The sequence below is a fragment of the Perna viridis genome, chromosome 4 (genome assembly GCF_037379345.1).
Source record: "Perna viridis isolate PV_CMFRI_1.1 ecotype Kerala chromosome 4, ASM3737934v1, whole genome shotgun sequence".
NCBI lineage: Eukaryota > Metazoa > Mollusca > Bivalvia > Mytilida > Mytilidae > Perna > Perna viridis.
Window position 1 is genome coordinate 47,620,674 of NC_142448.1, and position 24,082 is coordinate 47,644,755.

Genomic DNA, 24,082 nt, shown 5'->3' on the forward strand with positions numbered 1-24,082 from the left:
TTGTAAGCATTCCGTACAATCGGTGACCTAATTCAACAAAGGCTGGTGATTTTGAAAACTGTCTTCAATGGAAATGTTTTCTTGAGATATTGTTATGATACAGCTTTCGTAAATGTATGTCACAAACATTGTTTTAGATTACATAAGAGGAACTAATTATTTGAATAGGACAATTGTCTGCACTAATAAGAAAAATATACAATCAATTAAGGGCATTTTTCTGAATTTTACCTTTACACTAAAGACTGTTAGTTGACCCCAGCAGGACCAACTTTTAAGCAAGATATCATTAGGAACCCAGTACAAATCAGAATTCCAATTTCTACTAGGACCGATTGAAATATCCCGATTTGCCCTAGGAGGATTCCTGATTGTCATGACTTAAATGAGTGTACAATTATTAAAAAGATATAATATACGTAAATAAAGAAAAACACTGAAAGTGTGTTGGTGTTATATAGTGACAAAATAATTGTCTAATTATCTTTTATTAAAGATGATTAGTGCACCTGGTCCTTACTCCCAGTTTTCAGTGGAGTCCCAGTTGCTCATTTGTTTTTGATACTTTGTAGGTATGTTTTTTAGCTTCTTTAACGTTCTTTGATGTATATGTCTGTTTTCCATGTGTGGTCTTTGTCCCGGGATTACATTCTTTTAATTACCGCTAGAACCTTGGTTCCATTGATTACTCTTATTAAAAGAAGTAGTAAAGATATTTTAAGAATCCCAAATTGCTTAATCCCCGTGACCTGACTTTTAATCCCTTGAACTGTGTTTTAAATTTTCCCAAATTAAATGCTGTTAATCCAACCAAACTTGCCGAAATATCTCACATTCAAGCATATCAAAGAAATCGCTCAGTTAACAATGACGGTCAATTTTCATTCACATGCAATTGTAACGGCAAATGTAACACTTTGGATGTTCGTGTCGGAAAGCAAAGCTTATATATTCAACTAAATGTCACAAACAGAATCTTACTAAGTGTTGCAATAAGTAAAGTGCTCCTTAAGAAAATTTGAAAATTGTTCAAAATATTGAAAAAGTTGTGTTTTTATTGTTTTAACTTGATCACATATTGTAGCTCGATTGAATAAAATATTATTAATTGTAGTCAGAATTCAGTGTTCTAACAAATGTTATAGTTTAAAATGTCATGACAATCTTACTCCTACTTACTTAAATTTCTAGAACGATTCTAGATCCTACTAGAATTTCAGTAGCATCCGAAATCCCCCTAGTACAAATATATCTCAATTGGTCCTGGCAGAAATTGTAATTCCTTTTTTGCCATAGGATGATTCTTGATCCTACTGGATTCCGATTTGCCCTGTAACATTTACATTTGACTGTTAGCATTGATGGAGATTATGGGTGAACAGCAAAAATGCAATGAGTTATGGGTTTTAAGGCACACATTAAGCGAGTATTGTGTTAAAGAGTAAAAATGCATGTACTGTACGTGATTAAATTGATAATTTCAAATTCATCATTCGCCCGTTTGAGATATTATAAAATATACTAAGTTCGTGTGTTTTTTCTTAAATATTCCTTGTAATTATTTACTTTACAATCATTCGTAACAAGTTTTGATCAACTTATTGTACAACTTGTAAAAACAATGTAGTTCACAACAAAAGAGCACTTGGTTAATGATTAATATTCTTGTTGATCATTTGTTTCTGATTTTCTGGGTCATTTCGTTTTGTATTTTTTTGTTTGTTTTAATACCAGTTTAATTTTCTATTTATTTGTCATTACCTTTTTAACGTGGCCATCATTTTATTTATGATTCGATATCCTTGATATATGTATTTTTTACGGTAGAACCGTATATAGAATAAATTTGGTGAGCATTTATTTTCGCGATTCCCCAAACCTTGCAAATATGTCGAACCAGGATTTTAATGGAAAGCAACTTTAACATAATTCAGGTATACCCACCAGATAAAGGGAAATAGACACACACCCAAGAACATGAAATAACCAAAAACAACACACGCATAGGAAAAAATGAGCAACCAATGCATAAACTGGGAGCATAATCCAAGTGAAGCGGTGGGGTAAAGCTCCTTCATTTTTCTGGAAGCACCCACTGAACTGTTAAACAATGTCACGTCCGAGATAGACGAAAGAGAAAAACTATGATACGGTGAACAAATCGTATCTCATTGTGTAGATGAATACACTAGAATGACCACGATTTCATGATGTCGACCATAAAACTTTTGAAGTGAAGTAACTTAGAGATCATTAGCATTCTAAAGACGTATTCGTGTCATTGCAGGAAGACAGTATAATTAAGCGATGATATGATTAACCAAATAAATGGGCATTAATGTCATATATAATGGAACGGAAAATTGCATATACAAAACTAAACAACAATAAATCTATTTATTATAACAATATGACAAATGACAATTTTGTAATATACTTTGGCACTACCCTCAACGTCAGACTGAATACTACAGTTTACACTTTGTGCTTTTCATACAAGTCATCAACTTCTTTTTTAAAGAATTTTCGCAATTGGAATCGTTTGTTCTTGAATGTCGATGTCAATAAATTGTTTTCCACAGAAAATAATTCGGGATACAATTGAATATCTTTTACCTACAAAATATGAGTATGAAAATATTGTCTTGAGTGAGTTAAATGAATACAACAATAGCCAAGGTACACATATCTTAATATTTTGTTGTAGTTGATGTAATCCAACAAATCAAACTGGAAAAGATAGATGTTCATTTTAAAAGCACAGTAAATTCATCAAATTAAAAAAAATATATTTTTTTAATTCTTCTACATTTTAATTATAAAACTTAATTATATTTAATACATTTTGCCTATCAACAAATGTTTTAAAATCTAATTTTCCATCCCCCATACACCACTCCCATCTCCCATTCCCCACATATACAATAAAATAGGAAGTTTTCCCCATTACTGTACTGTATCAAATTGAATACTCCTAGGAAGAATATAGTGTATAGAAACGTTCCTTAAATGCACATGATTATGAAAGCATTTGTTTTGTAAATAGTCAAAAACAACACAATCAAAATGTTTTAAAACGTAATGTAACAAAACGTCTAGATCGTATATAAATGCCTCGCTTTAATTTCAAACACAAAATAAAAATTGAAAATGTGCCAATGAGAAGGTCATCCATCTAATACCAAGTAACGAACAATATAAAATCTATTTGTCACCATAAAGTCTTCAATGTAACTTACATGTATACATCAAAACTACATTTTGTGATGTTCCGCCAAGGAGTTTCTGTTTCATAGAATAAACAATAGTTGAGAGTTTATTGCATGACGTTTAAGTTTACTTGAACATTTCTGTTAAAGAAAAGGAGTGTTAATTTACCTGTTCAAAAGACTTTAATCCGAGACCTTTTCCAACAGCCAGCATGTCTTTTAGAATGATATCTTTGATTTTCTGAAAATATGTCAATAAAATTGGGAGTGAATGGAAATATGTCCAAAAAGGTTGCAAGGAAAATATAACTCTTAGAAAAAATATTGCTCTTGTGGATATGTACTTGAAAACCAAATAACTGGATTAACTACTGTATTTATGTTTGTTTTTATTATCATCATTTTGGTTGGGGTTCTTATTTGCTTCCCATCAATTCGAACAAACGTACATGTACCTATTCCGTAAATTGTGGCTAATTCAACTAAAAATAGTTTTTTGAATAATTTAATATGTGTATGGAGGTCTGATATCGTGTCAAGTATATTTATTTTAGCGCCAGATATTGAAAACCTTAATATTGAAAGTTAGATGTTTGGATTTTATCCCCATCTCTGGTCTTTAGAACAAATTGCATGCTAAGTGCAGAAGTATTGTAAATACTTTCTTATGAAATGTAAGTATGAATAGTTGCTTTAAACTGTAATTATTGTATATTCCCCACTTATTTGTTCGTTTATACCCTAAAACCGAGATGAACGAAGTTAATAAAATGAACTATAAATATAATTCCACAACGCATCGATTCCAGAGTTTTGTCCGTAAGCTAACTAGAGTATAACTAACCTCGCTCTTACAAATAGACTTCATATCATCAGCAACTCCAGCTTCAGAACTGAGTGTTTTTACCGTTTCTTCGTCAGGAACCACCACTCCCATCAAACAAGGCTAGAAAAAACATTCCTTTTATCTTTTATAAAAAAACTATACATATACACAAAGTAACGTATTTTAGGAGGATAATGACGACAAAACATTCACTACGTTGAGTTCGATTACATTGCCAAAATTTAAAGCGATTAAGCCAACAAGCAAATGACAAAATGTGTACAACATATTGAAATTTGCGATACAATAATTGGTATTTTTGAATTTAATAACCACTGGGTCGATGCCACTGTTGGTGTACCAAAGGTCCAAGAGAATAGGTATTCACTAACCCAGTAGTCAGTCTCGTCTGAATCCGAATAACATCAGATTTTATTTATCACATTTATCAAAATTAGCAGTAATACAAATTTCAAAATACCTAAAACATTGAGGCTTCATTTCTTGTATTACACATGAAAGAACCTCTCGATAATGGATTTGGTTCCTATTTAGATAACTTTGGTTTTGATTACTTTTTGCACACATTTAATATGTGGATTTAGATCTTCCTATATATTTGATTCTAACGATACTGATAAGAGGTTACTCCTTGAAACACATGTACGGGATATCGAAATTTGAAATATATATATATATATATATTTTTATTTTGGAAGATTTTGACACACATTTACATTAAATACAATAAAAACTATTGAATATATTTAAAGAGTAATCAACGGAACTAAGGTTATGGCGGTAATCAAAAGAATGTAATCCAGGGACAAAAACCAGACATGGAAAACAGACATACACAACAAAGAATATAAAGTAACTAAAATCATACATACAAAGTAACAAAAGTAAATGAGCAACTCTATGAAAACTATGACCCGTTGAATAAATCAGTTTTCATGGTGCTGATGGATACATCATAATGATCCACGAGTTCATGATGACGACCATAAAACTTCTGTAGTGATGACTTCAATCTTGTATTAACATAACCCTGTTCCAGAAGCCTATTTGTGAGAGTTCTAGCGCGATACAAAAAGTCTGCGTAGTTTCGGCAAGCTCTGGCATAACGTATGAGTTGTGATATGAACACTCCATACGCAGGAGCCGAAGGGATGTTGCCACAGATGAAAGGAAAGTTGACAATTCTGCATGAAAAGTCATCACGTTTGTAGTAAAGTTTGGTCAATAGTTTTCCTTTACCATCGATTTCTAAGTGTAGGTCAAGATATGAGGCTGACTTCACAGTGTCTGTAGTATTCTTTATCTCAAGTTCTTTTGGGTAGATGCGATGTATCAAATCCCCGAAATTAGAATTGTTTAAAGATAATACGTCATCTATATAGCGGAAACTGAGATTGAAGGATTTAGCCAAACGATATTCTTTCTTTCTGATCAGATCAGTTATAAAGTCAGCCTCATAAGAGTGACGGAATAGGTCAGCAAGTAAAGGGGCACAATTTGTTCCAATTGGAATGCCGACCGTTTGTTGAAAAACACGTCCACCACACTGGACAAATATGTTGTCGATTAAAAATTCCAGCATTTTGTAAACATCTTCCTCTGTATATTTGGAAGATGATTTGGAATTATTTCTTACAAAGTATGAGGAATCTCTACCAAGAACTATATATTTGTATCTAGGTGTACCATCTTTTTGGTAAAAACAACGATGTATAATGTTTTTAAGTCGGGATTTTAACTGAGTATGGGGAATAAAAATATACAGTATTAACGAATCATAGCTTTAAATGCTGTTATGTTCAGATAATAGTCTTGAACTGATTGTCTCCAAAAGATCTTAAAAGTTTTTAAGCGTTAACATGATTTTGCAGGCTGAACAAATAATGGGGACTTACCTTCAAACTGTCACCCTCTACGAAAACTTGAGCGATGTACTGACTTCTCATGTATGCGATTTCAATTTTCTCTGGTGCAATGTATTCACCCTGTTGTATAAAAGGCCAAATCAGATATAATATCTAGCATGCAATTTGCCTTGTGCAGAGTAATACGTCAGAATGTTCCCTACTAAATGAAACTTTTATTTACATTTATTTGTGGTATTTTGAATTCAGAACCCACTGCTTGTGGACGACAGATTGTAAAGCGTAGACATTAATCGTTAATACCAAAAAATTGTGATACCGAAAATAGCAATATCATCAAATTCAAAACCCTTACAACTAAAGAGTGTAAGTTTTCCTTGCCAGATTTTGGTTTCTTTTTCTATATCTTTAGTTTTGATTACTTCTTGTATACAATTGGTTTTTCGGTCTCGATCTACCTATGTACTAGGATTTGATCCCAATGCTGTTGATGAGGTGGTTATTCCTTGGCCACACACCGAAATTTGAAATATTGAAATATGATCTATTTTTAAGTATTTTAATGAATTGCCGTTATCCAGGCATAAAATGGAGAACACAATTGATGCAGAGGATGTATACTTACCATCCCGTAACTTTAGTCAATTTATACAGGTATCTGATTTGCTTTTACTTTAAACTGTTGAGATATCTGACTGTTCTCTTCAGTATTACTTGGTACAAGTCATTTTAACATATGTAATCATGAATAATTTAGAATGAAAACAACACAAATTTCACGAAAAGATGCAAATGAACTGTATAAAAAACGTTCTACTGAAGATGAAACAGTAGATTAAACATGTAAATGGGGCAAATAATTTACTAAGTGTACCTCAAATTTGTTTACGAATTACCTGTGCTAATTTGAAAATGTTCTTTTTTCTGTCAATTATCTTCAATGTGCCATTCTGTAATTAATAACAAGAAATACATGCTTATGCATTAGATTACCCACCAATAATAACATTCTAGTAGTTACATTAAAGTGAATGAACGTTAACACTCTCTTGTAATATTTGAAAGCGCGGTTAATTTGTTTTAAAGAAAGAAAGAAGTACAAAGTACAGTGTTTACATAAAATGTGAATTTATAAAGGATGCCTTTAGTGTTATTTGGAAAATGCTAAAATACAATATAGTAGTATAAAAACTTATTATCTACTCTTAAATTTTTTTTATCATGAAACGTAGTTAATATGTGCAGAAATACGTATCACTCTTCAAAGACTTACATACCTTTAACCAGACACCAATGTCCCCAGTATGTAACCATCCGCCTTCATCTATCGTTTCTTCGGTCTTTTCTTTGTTATTGAAGTAACCTAAACAAACGTTTGGACCGAAGCAGCACACCTAATGGAAACAGAAAGTGCACTTAAAATTTCGTATTTAATTTTAGATGTACACATATATGCATTACAGTTTTTTTATGGATTTTTAAACGTCTAAAAACGGATTTTAAAAAGGTGCATTTACAGAGAAACAAAAGATTTGAAGTTGCTGCTCGCTGCCCTGAAAAATATTTTAAAACTCGAAAAAGTGATACAAGAAATGCTTTTTGCATTGGTATACATGAATTTTATTGTAACTAATATGGATGAGATGCTTCTAATGTTTCTTTGAAAAACATTTCATCTGTCTTTTGTCTATGGACAGAAAACTTAAAAAGTTGATGGTAAAGGAAACCTATTGACCAAACTTTACGACAAACGTGATGACTTTATTAAGAATTGTCAACTTTCCTTTCATCTGTTGCAACATCCCTTCAGCACCTGCGTATGGAGTGTTCATATCGCAACTCAAACGTTATGCCAGAACTTGCCGAAACTACGCAGACTTTTTGCATCGCGCTAGAACTCTAACAAATAGGCTTCTGGAACAGAGCTATGTTGCTACAAGATTGAAGTCATCACTACAGAAGTTTTATGGTCGTCATCATGAACTCGTGGATCGTTGTGGTGTATCCATCTGCACAATGAAAACTGATTTATTCAACGGGTCATAGTTTTCCTTTCCTCGTTTGTCTACCCCGGACTTGAATTTTTATGAGCAAGTCGAGGGGTGTTTCTAGAAAAGCAGAGGACGCTTACCTTACCGGTGCACCTAGTCCATGCTCCCAGTTTTAAGTGGAGTCCGAGTTGTTCATTTACCTTTGTTACTTAGTATGTATGATTTTAGTTATTTTATGTCCTTTGTTGTGTATGTCAATTTTCCATTTGGTCTTTGTCCCTGGATTACATTCTTTTGATTACCCTAGTACCTTGGTTCCCTTGATTACCCCTTCTACTGAACTACTAGCTAAAATAGATAATATATAAAACTTCCACAAAAACATATATGAATACACACGGGTCTGGAGCTGGCATTTCAGTTAACTAATAGTAGTCCTTAATTGTTACATCTGTGTAATTTATATTCACTTTCTTTATTTCCATTGTAATAAGGGACTCAGACCTTTTTAGGTATGTTTAATTGTGTAATATTTTTCCACAGTTTAAAAGGGGAGGGTTGTGATCACTCGAAAATACTCTAACCCCGCTGCACTTTTGCGCCTGTCCCAAGTCAGGAATTTCTGGCCTTTGTTTGTCTTATTTCGTTTTCACCTTAAGTTTATTTTTGTGTTACTTGGGTATGAAGGGGCAACTCCCTGTACCTGTGTATAATGATGGTTTGGGGCCAGGTACAGCCTGCCTTGCAGTAAGAGGGTTTTCTCGTCTTTCATTAAGACCACTGGGTGGCCTTGGGCTGACATTTTCATCATGGTGGGACTATTGTCTCTTTGGTGTATTCACCATACCTATTCTTGTTATACACCAAAGAAAAGAAAGATAACAGTTACCTCGCCTTTTCCCTCTGATGCAAAGTATCCCATTTCTGGTACGTCGACAACTTTCACCCTACACCCTGGTAAAGGACTACCTACATGACCTGTAAAATGAAAGAGGTTTATTTCCTGTTTATTGTACTAAAGAAGACAATGACTTATAATGCAGGCGTTACTTATTGCTGATAAGTTCCATACACGTCAATTAATTTGTTCAACATGATATTGTTATATTTCAATTAATAGTTCTTCTAGTAACCTAGGAAAGTTATTATGCAATCTGTGTAAACATCCGGTTATCTTGCTTACATCGTCAGACAATTAAGCTTTACTGGTTACATAGAGTCTTATTCGTATATTTTAGCATATTCTTTAAGTTAAGAGCAGTAAGCATTGGATCATTTATTCACAGTTGATGCAGTTACCTGTTACCGAATCTCCTGGAACAGTAAAAGTGATACCAGCTGTCGCTTCTGTTTGTCCATAACCTTCTAGTACCTATATAAACGGTGGACAAAATTTTATTAAGATTAAAATGCATCATTAATCAAAAATGAGTAAGACATGTGCCGCATAGATTTTCATACATGTATGTAAAGTTTTAAGCTCGAAATGAAATTATTATAGTAAAAAAAATATTCCAACATTTCAGGAGATAAAAACGACGTCACAGAAGATGAGCAAGGCATTTATGCATTTAATTATTGTCTTTGCGGATTTAGATATGTAATTAACCCGGAAAAAGGCTTGAGGTGAATTATAGACAATATCATACTCTTATACAACATTATCTTTCGGCTACAAAACAATTGAGAAAATAGTTAAGACCGTAAAAATATGAAAAGGACAGACTTGGTGAAATATGCCTGTCTTTATCATGCTATTCATTTGATATTACTCTTACAAATAATTTTTATCGGGTTTCATTCCCGCTTTCATTTGTCATTGATATTTGCCTTTTAAATACTGTTGATAAAACCGGGTTAGCCTTGATTTCAGTTGTGTTACCGAAAATACAAGAATACCATTTATATGGTACTGACAATTTCTATATGCTGTACACGTGTTCTAAAGAGTTTCCACTCATCAGCATCATTAGAATCAAATATATAGGAAGATTTAAATAAAACAATAAACTGAATATCAGAAGTACTCGAAACCAAAGCTATCGAAAGAGGAAGCCAAATACACCACCGCGATGTTCTTCCTTGTACAATACAAGGAATAAAGCCTAAGTGTTTGAGGTGTTTAGAAATTTGTAATACAGCAAATTTTGATAAATGTGATAGATGAAATCTATTTTAATACGGGGTCAGACAAGTCTGGGCATGAATAATCGCTTCCATATAACATAAATTCATTTTTTTCTTGTCGGTACAATTACTTACAAGACATCCAAACGCACATCTACAGAAGTCCATGACCTTCGCCTCGAGAGGAGCAGATCCTGTCAAAATAATTCTGACGTTTCCACCTAATTGTTGTTGTATTTTTCTAAATACTAAATAGTCCCAAATACTATTGTTCCTAATTACGCATCTGTTAAACAAAGATATTAATTTAACGTTTTTTTTTTCAAATTATTGTATCATATGTTCAAGTGATAATCACGTTTCCGTGTATCTTCATACTGTTTTCTTTAAACTATTCATCCAATATGGTAATGAATATTATAATTGTTTAATGCATTAAACTGTGTACTGTTTTGTCATTTCGCCATTACTTAAAACTGGATGAAATTAAGTTTCGATATTAGAGAAGTACCACTATTGACGTAACGTGTTAAATGAAGTACACCAGGATTGTCTCCCTTTTACCACAATAAATTACTATTTTGCTTGAGTTCGGAGGTAATGAAAACAGTAAAACTGGACCGCTATTAAAGTTATAACAGTACCTCTTGAAGTGCATTGTACGTCACTACGAACACTTCACATGGTGGTCGATTCAAAGTATAGATGAAATAAATTAATCGTAACAGTAATATTATTTTCATATGAAGTAAAGACTTCCTCTATGGAATACTTAACATTTGATGTGCGCTTACTGGCCAATTGACATCGACTTTACTGATGTATTGAATGTTTACTCTAGGATTCATCTAGGAAATCACTATATGTTATTATTAAAGTTACGTTTGACATATCTGAAGCAACATTTTCGGCGTCAAACTCTACATGGTCACGACAAGACCAATGCATATAACATCGTGGGCGAGCAAGCAGTGACGACATTACCTTTTCAATTCTTTAACCTTCTGAGTCAATGCTATGTTGAACAACCATGATTTGAATGAACTTGATTTTGTAGCAGCCAGTACCTGCAAAATATATTGAAGCCATTCTGTATCGACTTTACATAGGCAAAATGTCTTCACATAGTTTTAATATGAATTTCACATGATTTTAACCTGAATTGAGCAGATGCTTTTTTGACAGAGTCTTTTTTCGTGAAATTAGCGTGATTCAAACGTTCACATGGATTTCACGTCAATGCTTCCCATGAAAATCATGTGAATGAATTTAATATGAAAATAAAATAAATTCGAAGTTAAAATCATGTGAGATTTTTTTTACTTTTGTACATGTATTATTGATATAAATCAATCGATAACGTACTGTAGATCCACACAGATTGAAAACCCAATGGTGGCCTTGAGCTGACATTTTTCATCCAGGTGGAGTAGTTCTCTGTTTGGCATGTTCACCATACCCATTCTCGTTATATAAGATAAAAAAACACTTATAACATTGGTTTTGTAAGTAATCAAGGTTAACATTCCTAGGTGCATCATGACAAATCGTTTATCTTTTCGACATTTATTTAATTTTACTATCTACCCTAATCTTTTAAAACTGTTCAATCAATATATTATATTTTCTGCTTAACCGTTATTCAATGATATCAAAATAATAACAAATGAATTTTTTTGAGTTTTTCATATGAAAGACAAAAATAATAATTTACAGAAAATGGTCTCCAAAAACAAACTGACAATGGTGATGGTAAACGTAAAGTTACTTAAATCTCGCCTTCGGTCATTATAGCGAACGCCGCGAAGCGGTGTGAGCTCTCCCGTTATTAAGTGTACTTTCTGAATTTCCCTTAAGTTAAGGTTCCCCATATACTATGAAAAAAAAAGTCATGTCCCGGAAGTAACAAAAAGTGACTGTCCTAACGGAGAAAATTCATCATTTCCTTCAATCAAACAAATAAAAATAATATAGATTAAGATTACGTTTCAGTAAAAATAAATTCATCTTTTCTGATAGTTTCCAAGTCTTTTTCTAATTTGTTTTACTTATTTAAAGAATTGAATGTTATGTTCATAAAAACTTCGGTTAACATGTGTATCTCCGCTGTTCCACTGTGACTGTTGTCAAGAACCTAACCCGCCTCGGAAAAAATATAACTCCGAATATATTATCAAAATCGAAGCATAGCTTTTCTAAGCTAGGAAAGGCAACCATTTTCTTGTTTGGAATTTGCAGCTGTCGTTTGAATTTTGTTTACGTCACATGATATGTATAAAATATTCCCACCATCCGTAGAGAACTGCAATATTTCCGGTATCTGTACAGTTTGATCTGACAGGCCAAAACTAAAGAAATGGATGTTGCTAGACATGCCCTTAAGGGGTGAAAAATGTAAAGTATTGCGAAGTGCTGTAAAGTCATTGCCATTTTGAGAGCGAGAGCAAAGGGGGGTATGGGGTTGGAATCTTTTGGGAAAAAAATGTTTTAGTAATTCATTTATTAAAAAAAAAACTCCTCCATTAATTAACACGACAGATTTTCAAATAGAAATATTGATTTAGCTTGCTGCTTAAATATAAATAAAAATATTGCACTTGCGAAGCAAATATTTTCATCGGGGTTGACACCCCCCCCCACCCTTTGTAATGTCCATTATTATTTTTACGAGTCTCGCACAGACGGTACATGTATGGTAAAGCTCACGGTGCTCGCTGGTTTAAGTAATGCCTATCCCATATTATGACAATTTAATGTTAAAACTGACCAATACCTTGTCGTATATTCTGTTGAGTAACCGTGGTACTGTAGGGAAAAAGTTTGGTTTCAGACATTGTAAGTCATCTGGAAGTTTTCTGATATCTCCACTGAAGAATCCTATTTGACAACCATGCATGAACATAATTACCTGGAAAAAAATAAATATATAAAACCGGAACTAATACGCATGTTTCTGTTGCCAAAATTAACGCTATACAAACCACTAACATGTCACTTCCCATAGGCTCCAATGCTAATTTCAAGTTTAACCTGAAAACTATACATCACCTAAAAGTTGCATGTTTACACTAATAGCCCTGAAAATATAGTGTGGAGTTTACTTCTTTGCAGTGCCACGCCGGCGCCTAGAAGACAATAATCTAAAAATAGAATGGGACTTCTAAATTTCACAACAGGGGTCTTCATGTCTTCATACAGACCTTTTATGTAGAAATGAAGAAAATATACGTCTTCCCTGCAAAACAGAGACTCACTAGTGTAGATTTAATGTGCACTTTTCCACAGCAACATAACACAAGTGCACTAAAACTAGTGTATGAGTATTTTTGTGTACCCTATAAGAGCTAATAGTTACGCTTGACTGAGTGAAAGATTTTTCTGTTTTCCCTCTCGTTATTATTGCCATATCATTTGAATGAAATAACATGATTTTCTGAATTTTTTGCAGTATACTCATTGAAGTAAATTTGGAAACACGATGATATATGACCTTACCTGCATTCCTCTTTCAAATACGTGTGCCAGAGGAAGATATGACAAGTGTTTGTCTGAAGGACTAATATTTGTTACTGTCTGAAAATAAAAACATGTTAAAGAGATACATACATGTACTGTTAAACTGTTTATATGATACGGTAAATTTACTTTTTCAAACTATTTCCATCAGTCTTCACTTTTTTATTCATTTTATATTTTATAGTACTTTTGCTTATTTATTTTTTTTTAGTTTTGTTCGATTCAGTTCCTATGACAGAATTTACAAAGGTTTTTCGTGTTTCATTATACAAAAATGTAGACGTTTTCCTACTAGTGTTTGATTGGAATTCTTTCATTTACACTTAAGAATTTCTAGTGATTTCAGACGCGGTATACTCTCATACTACTAGTAATAATTAGTAGTGACGAAACAAGTTCTGGTGTAGCCTACCTTAACACCATATGTTACTCCTGCCATATTCGCAATCATGTTCTTGTGGCTTAACATTACACCTTTTGGATTACCTATGCAAGAAGAAGTGAAAGAAATGAGTTGAGTTATTAAAAAGTGTATTTCTAGCATTCAATGTTGGTTCTTCAATGTTTTAAAATTAATCTTTGTATGAAAACAGCATCAAAATGAACAAAAAAGAATTCGAATAATGATAAATTTATTAGTTCAATCGTCATATGCCCTTGTTTATTCAAATACTTAGTACAAACAATATATAAGTACCAGTCCATATAAAAGTCAGACACTGCCTATGGTAAGGTGATTCATAGTATAGAAAACCCCACGGAAGCAACGATGCTTTTTTTGTCTACATATGCTATATTTTATATGACAATAGTCATTTCTGTATTTAGATATGTACGTATGAGAAGACCACATTTCATAGTCCAACTAAAATCAACCAAAACAAACCAAATCAAGAATTATAACTCTTGCAATGTACTTATTCCATGTTCAGTATAAATAATTTTTTTCTCAAAGGCGCAACGCCCTAATGCAATTCTGGTTCTGTGGTTGGTTCCTGATTTTGAAAAAAAATGTAAATAAATACCCTGGGTTTTTGACAAGCATGAATCATCTCCTCTCTGAATTTTATAAAGACTGTAACTTAAGCATCAAATGGACAATTCTGAGACGTCAAAATCGTATTATATGACTAAAACTTAAAAACAGAAAATTGATACGATGTGGGTTCTGTTCAAGCATTCTATATTTCTATATCATAGATTTATTTATTAAATGTAATCACTATCTGATATCTTATAAGTTCCTACCAGTTGTTCCGCTAGTGTAACAAAGCGTCATGATATCATCTGGTCGCGGTGGCTGCAACGAGACCATTATATAATATTTAAATGTGCATTCGTGCCAATTAACAATAATTGTGAGCAATGCTGTCTTGGCGATACCCCCGCTCGACTCCCAAGAAACCGGATAGGAAACGCAATAGTTCATTCAGATGAAGGACAAAATGTGATAAGGAATTTATGGAAAATTCAACACAGTCCTTTCTGTGGTTTCAGAGGGGTTGCGGGTTAGAAGATGGTCGTCATTGGTCGATAATTAATGACAAAGTTCATGGTTTGCACAAGGAAACCCCATTCCCATGAAAAAAGATATAGGAAAGAGTAATCAAGGGAACCAAGATTTTAGCGGAAATCAAAAGAATGTAAATACAAAAACAAGACATGGAAAACAGACGCACACAACAAAATACATTAATTACCAAACAATACGTAAAAAGCAACAGAAGTCAAAGGGCAACTCGGACTCCACTAAAAACTGGGAGCATGGACAAGGTGCATCGGTAGAGTAAGCGTCCTCTGCTTTTCTAGTTACAACCGCCGTGTTGCTCATCAAAATCAAGTTTCATAAAATTCAATTCAGCGATTTCAGAATTGTGGATTAGATCTGGGGACGGACGAACGGACGGCATGATTACTTAATATCTCCCTCTTTTTAAGATTGAAATATTGCAATTTAAGTGATAGTTTAGTATTCAATGGCGCACAACAACCCTAATGATGAATTATATTATATAAATATTATATGTAGTCAACGAAGTGATGTGCATAAGATATCACATATAAAATTCAGACACTGTCGATAGTAGCAGTAATTCATAGTCCCCCCCCAAAAAAAAAAAAAAAACAAACAAACAAACAAAAACAAAACAAAAACCAAACAAACAAACAAACAAAACAAAGCAAAAAAAAAAAAAGAAAGAAACACACTGAAAATATTTTTCATTTCGTCAACATATGTTACATTTTTACATAATGATAGTCTGTGCTCCTTTCAGTATCTGTATTTTTCAGATCAGTATGCTTTCATTTACCACTCAAATCAACCATGCAAATGAAGAACGATAACTTTTTGCAAAGTGCAAATTTCATACACAACCTATCTACATGTATTTATTTCAAAAATGCAACAAAAGGACTAAAACAATTTGGTCTGTTACTCTTTATGAATTACAAATGTAGAAATGAAAATGAATTTTGTGGATCTTTTTAAACATTCATCACCTCATGTGAGTTTTGAATTACATATAAAAAATGCTATTTAAAAGACTTATCAACATTTATGAGTATATTGGTTGTAAGAGATTGCTTGAAACCTCAAGTAAATTTAATTTATTTCATTGGCGGATCAAAGGGAGGGACTCGAAGGGGTTCCCCCTTATGCTCGGAAAGTTTCGGTGATTACACAAAAACACAGGAAGTCCCCCTAAGAATAGTAAGCCTCCCCTTATTCGAAGTTTTTGTACCCGCTTCTGAGTTTTCGTTTCAGTATTTTGCAGAAATGTGTTCTGAATACTTACTACTGGATCACAGAGATTGGATTTACCAGACTTCTGGAAAAGATAATGTCTTTTTCAAGCAGTGACAATGGATTGCAGTTTAATATAGAAATTTATGAAAGAATAGATAAAGATTCTTCTTCGGTAATGTTTGGTGTCATCAACTCTCCACTCGAGATGGCAAAAGAAAGATTTTAAACATGCGAGATTTTCATTAAGTACAATCTAACTTGGAGAAAAAATTTAAATCACAAGTACGTTGAAGATGAAACGGTTCCTTCTATTTAATCTGTAGAAAACTCGGAAAATATAAGATGGCGGGAGAACTCTCACAAAATTTAAACACTGCCCGGTCTCTTTTATTTTTAATCACCGTTTTACTTCATTTTAAATTTCACTTCACTACAAGTGTCCTCCACAAAACTGAAAGCTGTAAAAAAAAAGGTTTTTTTGTGTTTGTTTTATTACATTATATGCCAAAAATGCGAAAATATATATCATGAAATCAACTTGTTTGCTTTTTGCGGTATGAAGTTAATCTGGATTTAAGGTTACCTGTCTTACAATGTGAATTTTGTTTGATCTTAGGATTAGGTTTTACTTTACTATGTTGGGTAAAGAATATAACTATGCTTACTTCCAGATCTGTAAACTTTATTACTCTTATTTCCATTTTTCCCGCCAAATCTTTTGTTTCGTCTTTGATGTTCTCCATGATAATGATACAAGATAAAGATGGCATTTTGTCTGCATTCTCCAACAGATGTTTTGCTTTATCATTGTTGTCACAAACGACATGAGACATTGCAACTAAAACACCAACAAAGCTTTTTACTCATTTATCCAAATCAATTTGACAACAATGAAAGTTATAAATTTGCATATGTCAACAATGAAAATTATAAATAAGCACACTTGTTAGACAGCAGTAAAACTAGGCAATTATATCTCTTTTCGTGCCAATTTCTCGAGCAGACGGAATTGGTTCTTCCGCGAGGTAAATGCTACACTAATGTTTTACCTAAAAGTTACACCTACCTCGCCGGAGTACCAACCGAGTATGCTCGAAAGATCAGCATGGACGGATGGACTGTTCACTTGTAACATTTGTATCATTAACTGCTGTAGCTGTTCATATTTTCTCTACTAATCAGACTATTTTTTTGGTCGATTACATATCTTCGAAATTGACAGAGTGTTAAATAACTACCACAAATAAACATATTCTCCTGTAGCTATCCAGGAATACTACTTTGAGATTAATATTACCAAAACAGTATGTTTATGAAAACCATTGAGATTCCCAGAGAGAGAGAGAGAGAGAGAGAGAGGTTTCAAATGCTTCTGGTTATCAAAGGGGAATTTTACCGTATCGGATCTTAATAACGGCAGACAATGACACTTCAGTAGGTCAATAATTTGTAATTCAATGCTCATTTTTTATTCGTAATCATTCTTCACAATTTCGGACAAAAATGGGTCCAAGTAGGTCCTTTCAACATCGTCGAAGTAAAGGCCTTTTCCCTGCTGTCTCAGAGCGTTTTCATCTTAGCTTAAAGACAGGACAACTGACAAGTGTACATTTTATCGTGTATGAAAAGATTGTTAAAAATTAGTTGTCTGCAGGGGCAATTCAGGAGAGGAAAAGGATGCAATATTGAAGGACTGTGTTTGCATTCCGACACAGTTTATCAATTGTTGTGTACGAGATTAGATGTTATTACATAAGAAGTATATAACTAACCGTCATTTACAATAAACCTGACTGCTTCTGTCCCCAAGGTATCATATAATGGCACAGCAACCATAGAAAACATTACACATGCTAAATCTGTAACAACCCACTGAAAAAATCAAAAAGCAATTGTACAAGAACTTTGGCATACTGTTTGTACATAATATATATGTTAGTACTTCATTTTTCAGATGGAATCTTTAACCACTACTTACACCAAAGCCAATGCAATAATTTTTTAAAAAATCAGTTTTATTTTGCTGCTTTTTTCATTCTTGTTTAAAAGTTTAAACCTTATATAAGTGGCGAATCCGCAGAGGGGTTCCAGGAAAAGGGAGGTTCCAGACCAGTGTTATTCTACTTTTACTTAAACAATGTGCACAATTCACAAATTTTTCCGACATCATGGTAGTCCAACTAACTACATCCAATATATATCCAGTATACAGAAAACTCGGAAAAACAACAAAAAACAAACAAACAACAAAAACAAAACAACCTACAACTGTAAAACTGTGAAATCGGTTGCAAACTTGTCTAAACCGGTGTTCAATTTAAAGAGGTTAAAATTATATTAAGACTTAAATATATGGACTTAAAATGTCTGTTTTACACGGGATCCTGGTATATCCTGGATTCGGTCTAAATAGGTTTAACTGTACATGTAATTATAGCATAACCAATTTACCTCTGGTCTATTAATACTGTAAATGCCTATGAAAGTGTTATTCTGGGGTTTTAATCCATCCACAATCAACCCAGATCCAAAGGCTTGGGCTCTGTCATAAACCTACGGTGTAAAAAAGTCCAGCTCTGAATAGTTGTCCAACCCTGACCAAAAGGTTTGGGCGTAAAATAATCTAAGTATGAAATTTCTGTTGCATTAATAAATACGAAATTAAGATAAAACTCATCAACAGTTGTCATTGTTTTCTGTACATACATGATTTATTTATTCAATTCACTCACTAAATTTGTAAATCGACACTCGTACAATTAGTTTAGTATAAAGTTAACTATGAACACTACATCTAATAGTTACATGTATTTTTTATCGAAAATTGTTTGATATAACGAATTACGCGCACGTGGCATACAGATAGCAATTCTAAGCAAATCTCGGTTTACATTGTGCCTACCTGCTGATATGATTGCCACTGGAACGAGTTACCTGCCCTTGTTCCAAGACATGGACCGTTGTCTGAAAAATCAGAATGGCCAATAAGTATCAAAATGTAAAGTTTTATTCGGTAATCTGGAGTATCTGCCTTATAGATACCACTCTATTTTCTGTAAACGAGTCTTTAATAGCAGTTGGTAGAGCTCACATGCATTAGTTCTGGGATCAACTGAGTAATTAGTGGAACCACGATTCGAGTGGCAATCAAAAGAATATATTGCAAGGATAAAGACTAGAGAGAAAACAGACACCCGCAACAAAGAACATAAAATCATCAAGATAACACGTACAAAGAAACAAAAGTAAATGAGTAACCCGGACTCCGCTAAAAACTCGGAGCAAAACAATGAATTTTGTCGAAGGCATCATGGTCAACTGTTACAGAGGCATTCCAAACTTTCTAAAAAATAAAGGTCTTCATCAATAAATATATTGTTTTCACAGCTTTAGTGTCGAATAGTAGATGCTGGATAAAGCATTTAAGAAATTACGCTAATTGTACAGCGTCTTAGATAAAACTAGAAGTGAGTATAGTAGAAAGATGGTTAAGTGATAATACTTGATACAGCTATTCCGCGTTTGAAGCCTTCAAATGTTGTGGTTACATCTTTGTAGTATGTCTCTAACTCTTCTCCGCACAACCTGGAAATTCTGGAACCATCCTTACAAAAAAATCGAAGAATCGGAAAAAAACTTCAAATTAAGTATCGTATTAAAACAGATAAATGAACTTCTTCGACAACATATTTGTCCATTGTGGTGGACGTGTTTTTCAACAAACGGTCGGCATTCCAATGGGAACAAATTGTGCTCCTTTACTTGCTGACCTATTCCTTCACTCTTATGAGGCTGACTTTATAGCTGATCTGATCAGAAAGAAAGAACATCGTTTGGCTAGATCCTTCAATCTCAGTTTCCGCTATACAGATGACGCATTATCTTTAAACAATCCTAATTTCGGGGATTTGATACATCGCATCTACCCAAAAGAACTTGAGATAAAGGATACTACAGACACTGTGAAGTCAGCCTCATATCTTGACCTACATTTAGAAATCGATGGTAAAGGAAAACTATTGACCAAACTTTACGACAAACGTGATGACTTTTCATTCAGAATTGTTAACTTTCCTTTCATCTGTGGCAACATCCCTTCGGTTCCTGCGTATGGAGTGTTCATATCACAACTCATACGTTATGCCAGAGCTTGCCGAAACTACGCAGACTTTTTTGTACCGCGCTAGAACTCTAATAAATAGGCTTCTGGAACAGGGTTATGTTGCTACAAGATTAAAGTCATCACTACAGAAGTTTTATGGTCGTCATCATGAACTCGTGGATCGTTATGGTGTATCCATCAGCACCATGAAAACTGATGTATTCAACGGGTCATAGTTTTCCTTTCCTCGTTTGTCTACCCCGGACTTGACTTTTTATGAGCAACTCGGCGGGTGTTTCTAGAAAAGCAGAGGACGCTTACCCTACCGGTGCACCTGATCCATGCTCCCAGTTTTTAGTGGAATCCGAGTTGCTCATTTACTTTTGTTACTTTGTATGTATAATTTTGGTTACTTTATGTTTTTTGTTGTGAATGTCTGTTTTCCATGTCTGGTCTTTGTCCCTGGATTACATTCTTTTGATTACCGCTATAACCTTGGTTCCCTTGATTACTCCTTGGAAAGAAGAAAACAAAAATGCAAGACAAAGAAATTCGAATTAAAAACATTAAGTCATATATTTTGTTGAATCCCATGAGCATGGATAAAAGACACATATGGTGAATTTTAAAACAATAAGATAAGAAATTCAAAGCAAAAACTCTAAAATACAGTCATACACTTAATTACCATATAAAATTATATTGTTTCTAATTCCAGGTCTACACAGTCTCTATAACTTATTGAAAATATTGTTATTTTTAAATTAATTAATGAATGTCGTTCTTACACAGCTAACATCCAACAAAAAAATCTGCCTCGAATTTAATAAAGGCTTTATATGAACTTCGCCATTTAATAATACTATAAAATAAGTTTGCATTTCAGATATTATTTGAACATTACATATGATTACGCTGCCACTAGCTCAATTGTAGATGAAAATAAAAATTAAATAATATTAAATAATATTAATATAAAGTAAAAAAAAACCGTGACGTAAAATAAAATTTGGTCGGTTGCATCCTGTTCAATCTGTGTCATTTTAAAACTAGCTGGGCTAGTTGCTACATGTATATTTGCAGGATTCATATCAGTGTAGTGAAAACGAATTATCCTTACCTCTTGTACAATTGCCTGGTCTTTAAAATCAACAGGAGGAACTAAAGGTTCGGGTCTGGTAGCTGCATAGTAAACTGCTGCTGCCGCTGCCGTTGTTACTGCACCAACAGTTAACCCTACCAGGTTGGTCTGCTGCATCTTCATTAAACAACAGTTAAAATAGATATTGGTCGAAACTCCTGAATGTTTGATCGCACACAGATAAGCCACTTATGTGGTTGACACAATCGTTTTTCAAAAATATATTGTAATAGCAGATGTCACTGTGTCATTTGGATTTTTGTAAGTTGTTTTCCGAACTGTAGAATGTGGTTATACATATCAACATTCAATACAAATCAGCAGATTAATTTTGCATTCTCAGCAAAGAATTTTTTTTTATGAAAAGGGGGTGTGACTGTTTTTTATCCTACCCCTCTCTTTTTCGCCTATCACTTCACCTCCAAAAATCACCTTTTATATTGATGACAATATTTATAACAAAATGTTCCTACCATGCATATTTACGTTGGTAACATTAATGTAGCACTTCACCTCCAAAAATCACCTTTTATATTGATGACAATATATATAATAAAATGTTCCTACCATGCATATTTACGTTGGTAACATTAATGCAGCAAGAATAATTTTACATGAATATATAATTTTTGTCCGACTACAATTTCACAAAACACAAATGATACGTATGATGCTTGTATTAAAAACATACTTGTGTACATATACTTGGAATTCACGAGCGTACATCGTGATAAACGCATGTTGTCCAGCCAAATGCATCTTTAAGCCTTCATCATGGCAAAAAGCGAAGTGAAGGAAAGTAGTGATGTGTATTTACAAAACTATTAGACAAAACATTTTTATGCAGTATAATAAATTTACTCACCTTTCGTGAGACGTTAAATGAACTTTGACCGGTAATACATGACGACACAGAATTTAAAGGTTATCGGCATATCTCATTTTATCTTAGTACACATGGTATATTCGGAAATAGGTTTAAAACGTACCATAGTAATTCAGTAAATTATGTAACTGCCACATTTAGTATTTTATTTCTTAATCATAGGCTAATTACAAATATATATCCAACGTGGACAAGTAAACATCTCAACACGAACATTTTCTAGTACATGACTTGTGGCGCAAATATTTCAAATTGTTCTATCTAATCCATACAAAAAGGGTCTACTCCTGATCGTCCTAAAAAGGACGACTGGGGAGGAGGGAGGGGATTCCGATCTTCGAAACCTCCTTTTGTCGAAAAATTTGGTAAATCGTACAAAATTTGGACAAAAATGCGCAAAGTATAGCCTGAAACCCCCTTTTCAGAACCCAGGTAGATACCCCCACTTTCAAATTTCTGTATCAATCACTGATCATTTCACTGTTAAGCTTTAAAACAAATAGTCTGCTTTTATGTATTTACTATCTTGTTCATGTGATGAGAAAATATCTGAATATGTTTACGATAAAAACTGCTGGTGTTCTTCAAAAACATATCGTATGTGTATCCTACTGTTAGAAGCAAGTGTATCCTAGTTAGTAACGCTGATGAATAGACAAAGTAGTGTTCGTTATTCCATTTTTTTCTGTTATTTATATATTTTCACCAAAGGTATACATGTACGTGACCTTGATCAAGTAATTAGTTCATATGTAAACTATAAACATGGCCGAAAGTATAAGATATCTTGGTTTTGATCTGCTCAGTTCTATAACTGACAACCCACAATCAACGAATTCAAGAAATAATGTCGTTTGCCACAAGATTTAATTGAGTTATTTGTTTAAATATTGTAAACATTGTGTTCGTTAACTAGAATACAATATCCTACAAGACAAAACTTAAAATAAAAAACGTGTTTCATGAAAATGCACACGCGCCGATCTTTTTCTTCGTTTTTTTATGTTGCTGTTGTTGTCTTTTTTTTTGCCTTTGTTTTTCTTACATATTGAAATATATTTCGAGGACAAACTTGGTAACAGCAATGTTAAATGGTAACAGTAATGTCAAATTGAAACAACAATGTCAAATAGTAACAGTAATGTCAAATGGTAACAGCAATGTCAAATGGTAACATCAATTTCATATGGTAACAGTAATGCCAAATGGTTACAGCAATGTCAAATGGTAACAACAATGTCAAATGGTTACAGCAATGTCAAATGGTAACAGCAATGTAAAAGTCCAAGACAAGGACGAAGACAAGGACAACGTGTTTAAAGTAAACGCAGACATCAGCTGATAACAGAAGAGAACAGAACGTGATAAAACTAAAGACGTAAATTTCACTATTATACATGATACACGATAGTTATATAGATAAAGCTCAATGAAAACATCATTTTTCTTACGTCTTAACTTTATACATCCTTTTCCTCTTTGGCTTATTTTTTTCCTTTCTCGGTGCAGTTGTTTTATACTCTTAAATCATTTTTTTTTATCAATTTACAAGCCAAACTGTCTGCCAATATCAATAAACAATTGATATTAGCGCCGTCGTTGTGGAAGGTTTTCTATTTTCTGAGGCTTCTCTTTGCAATGATAACAAG

The 24,082-nt window shown here is 33.3% G+C and overlaps 1 protein-coding gene across 3 annotated transcripts in view; it reads right to left on the reverse strand.

Annotated features, from left to right (window-relative positions):
• Positions 1–22,540, reverse strand: part of LOC148620328 (long-chain-fatty-acid--CoA ligase 1-like) — a 41,138-nt gene extending 18,598 nt beyond the window's left edge. Inside the window, exons 1-22 of one of the 3 annotated variants that reach the window (XM_088581108.1) lie at positions 22,413–22,540; positions 21,527–21,664; positions 19,807–19,909; positions 19,207–19,268; positions 18,756–18,857; positions 18,077–18,176; positions 16,970–17,142; positions 16,354–16,386; positions 14,804–14,855; positions 13,968–14,041; positions 13,535–13,612; positions 12,813–12,947; positions 11,024–11,106; positions 10,175–10,325; positions 9,212–9,284; positions 8,802–8,890; positions 7,199–7,315; positions 6,818–6,871; positions 5,952–6,041; positions 4,054–4,155; positions 3,379–3,450; positions 2,384–2,616 (exon numbers count right to left, since the gene is read on the reverse strand). In XM_088581108.1, the coding sequence (XP_088437234.1) occupies positions 2,476–2,616; positions 3,379–3,450; positions 4,054–4,155; positions 5,952–6,041; positions 6,818–6,871; positions 7,199–7,315; positions 8,802–8,890; positions 9,212–9,284; positions 10,175–10,325; positions 11,024–11,106; positions 12,813–12,947; positions 13,535–13,612; positions 13,968–14,041; positions 14,804–14,855; positions 16,354–16,386; positions 16,970–17,142; positions 18,077–18,176; positions 18,756–18,857; positions 19,207–19,268; positions 19,807–19,909; positions 21,527–21,664 (2,022 nt within the window). In that variant the 5' untranslated portion in view covers positions 22,413–22,540 and the 3' untranslated portion in view covers positions 2,384–2,475. Of the gene's footprint in view, positions 1–2,383; positions 2,617–3,378; positions 3,451–4,053; positions 4,156–5,951; positions 6,042–6,817; positions 6,872–7,198; positions 7,316–8,801; positions 8,891–9,211; positions 9,285–10,174; positions 10,326–11,023; positions 11,107–12,812; positions 12,948–13,534; positions 13,613–13,967; positions 14,042–14,803; positions 14,856–16,353; positions 16,387–16,969; positions 17,143–18,076; positions 18,177–18,755; positions 18,858–19,206; positions 19,269–19,806; positions 19,910–21,526; positions 21,665–22,238; positions 22,354–22,412 lie in introns of those variants that run through there. The other 2 variants (XM_088581109.1, XM_088581110.1) reach the window with 2 other exon arrangements.
• Between the last annotated feature and the right edge of the window lie 1,542 nt (positions 22,541–24,082).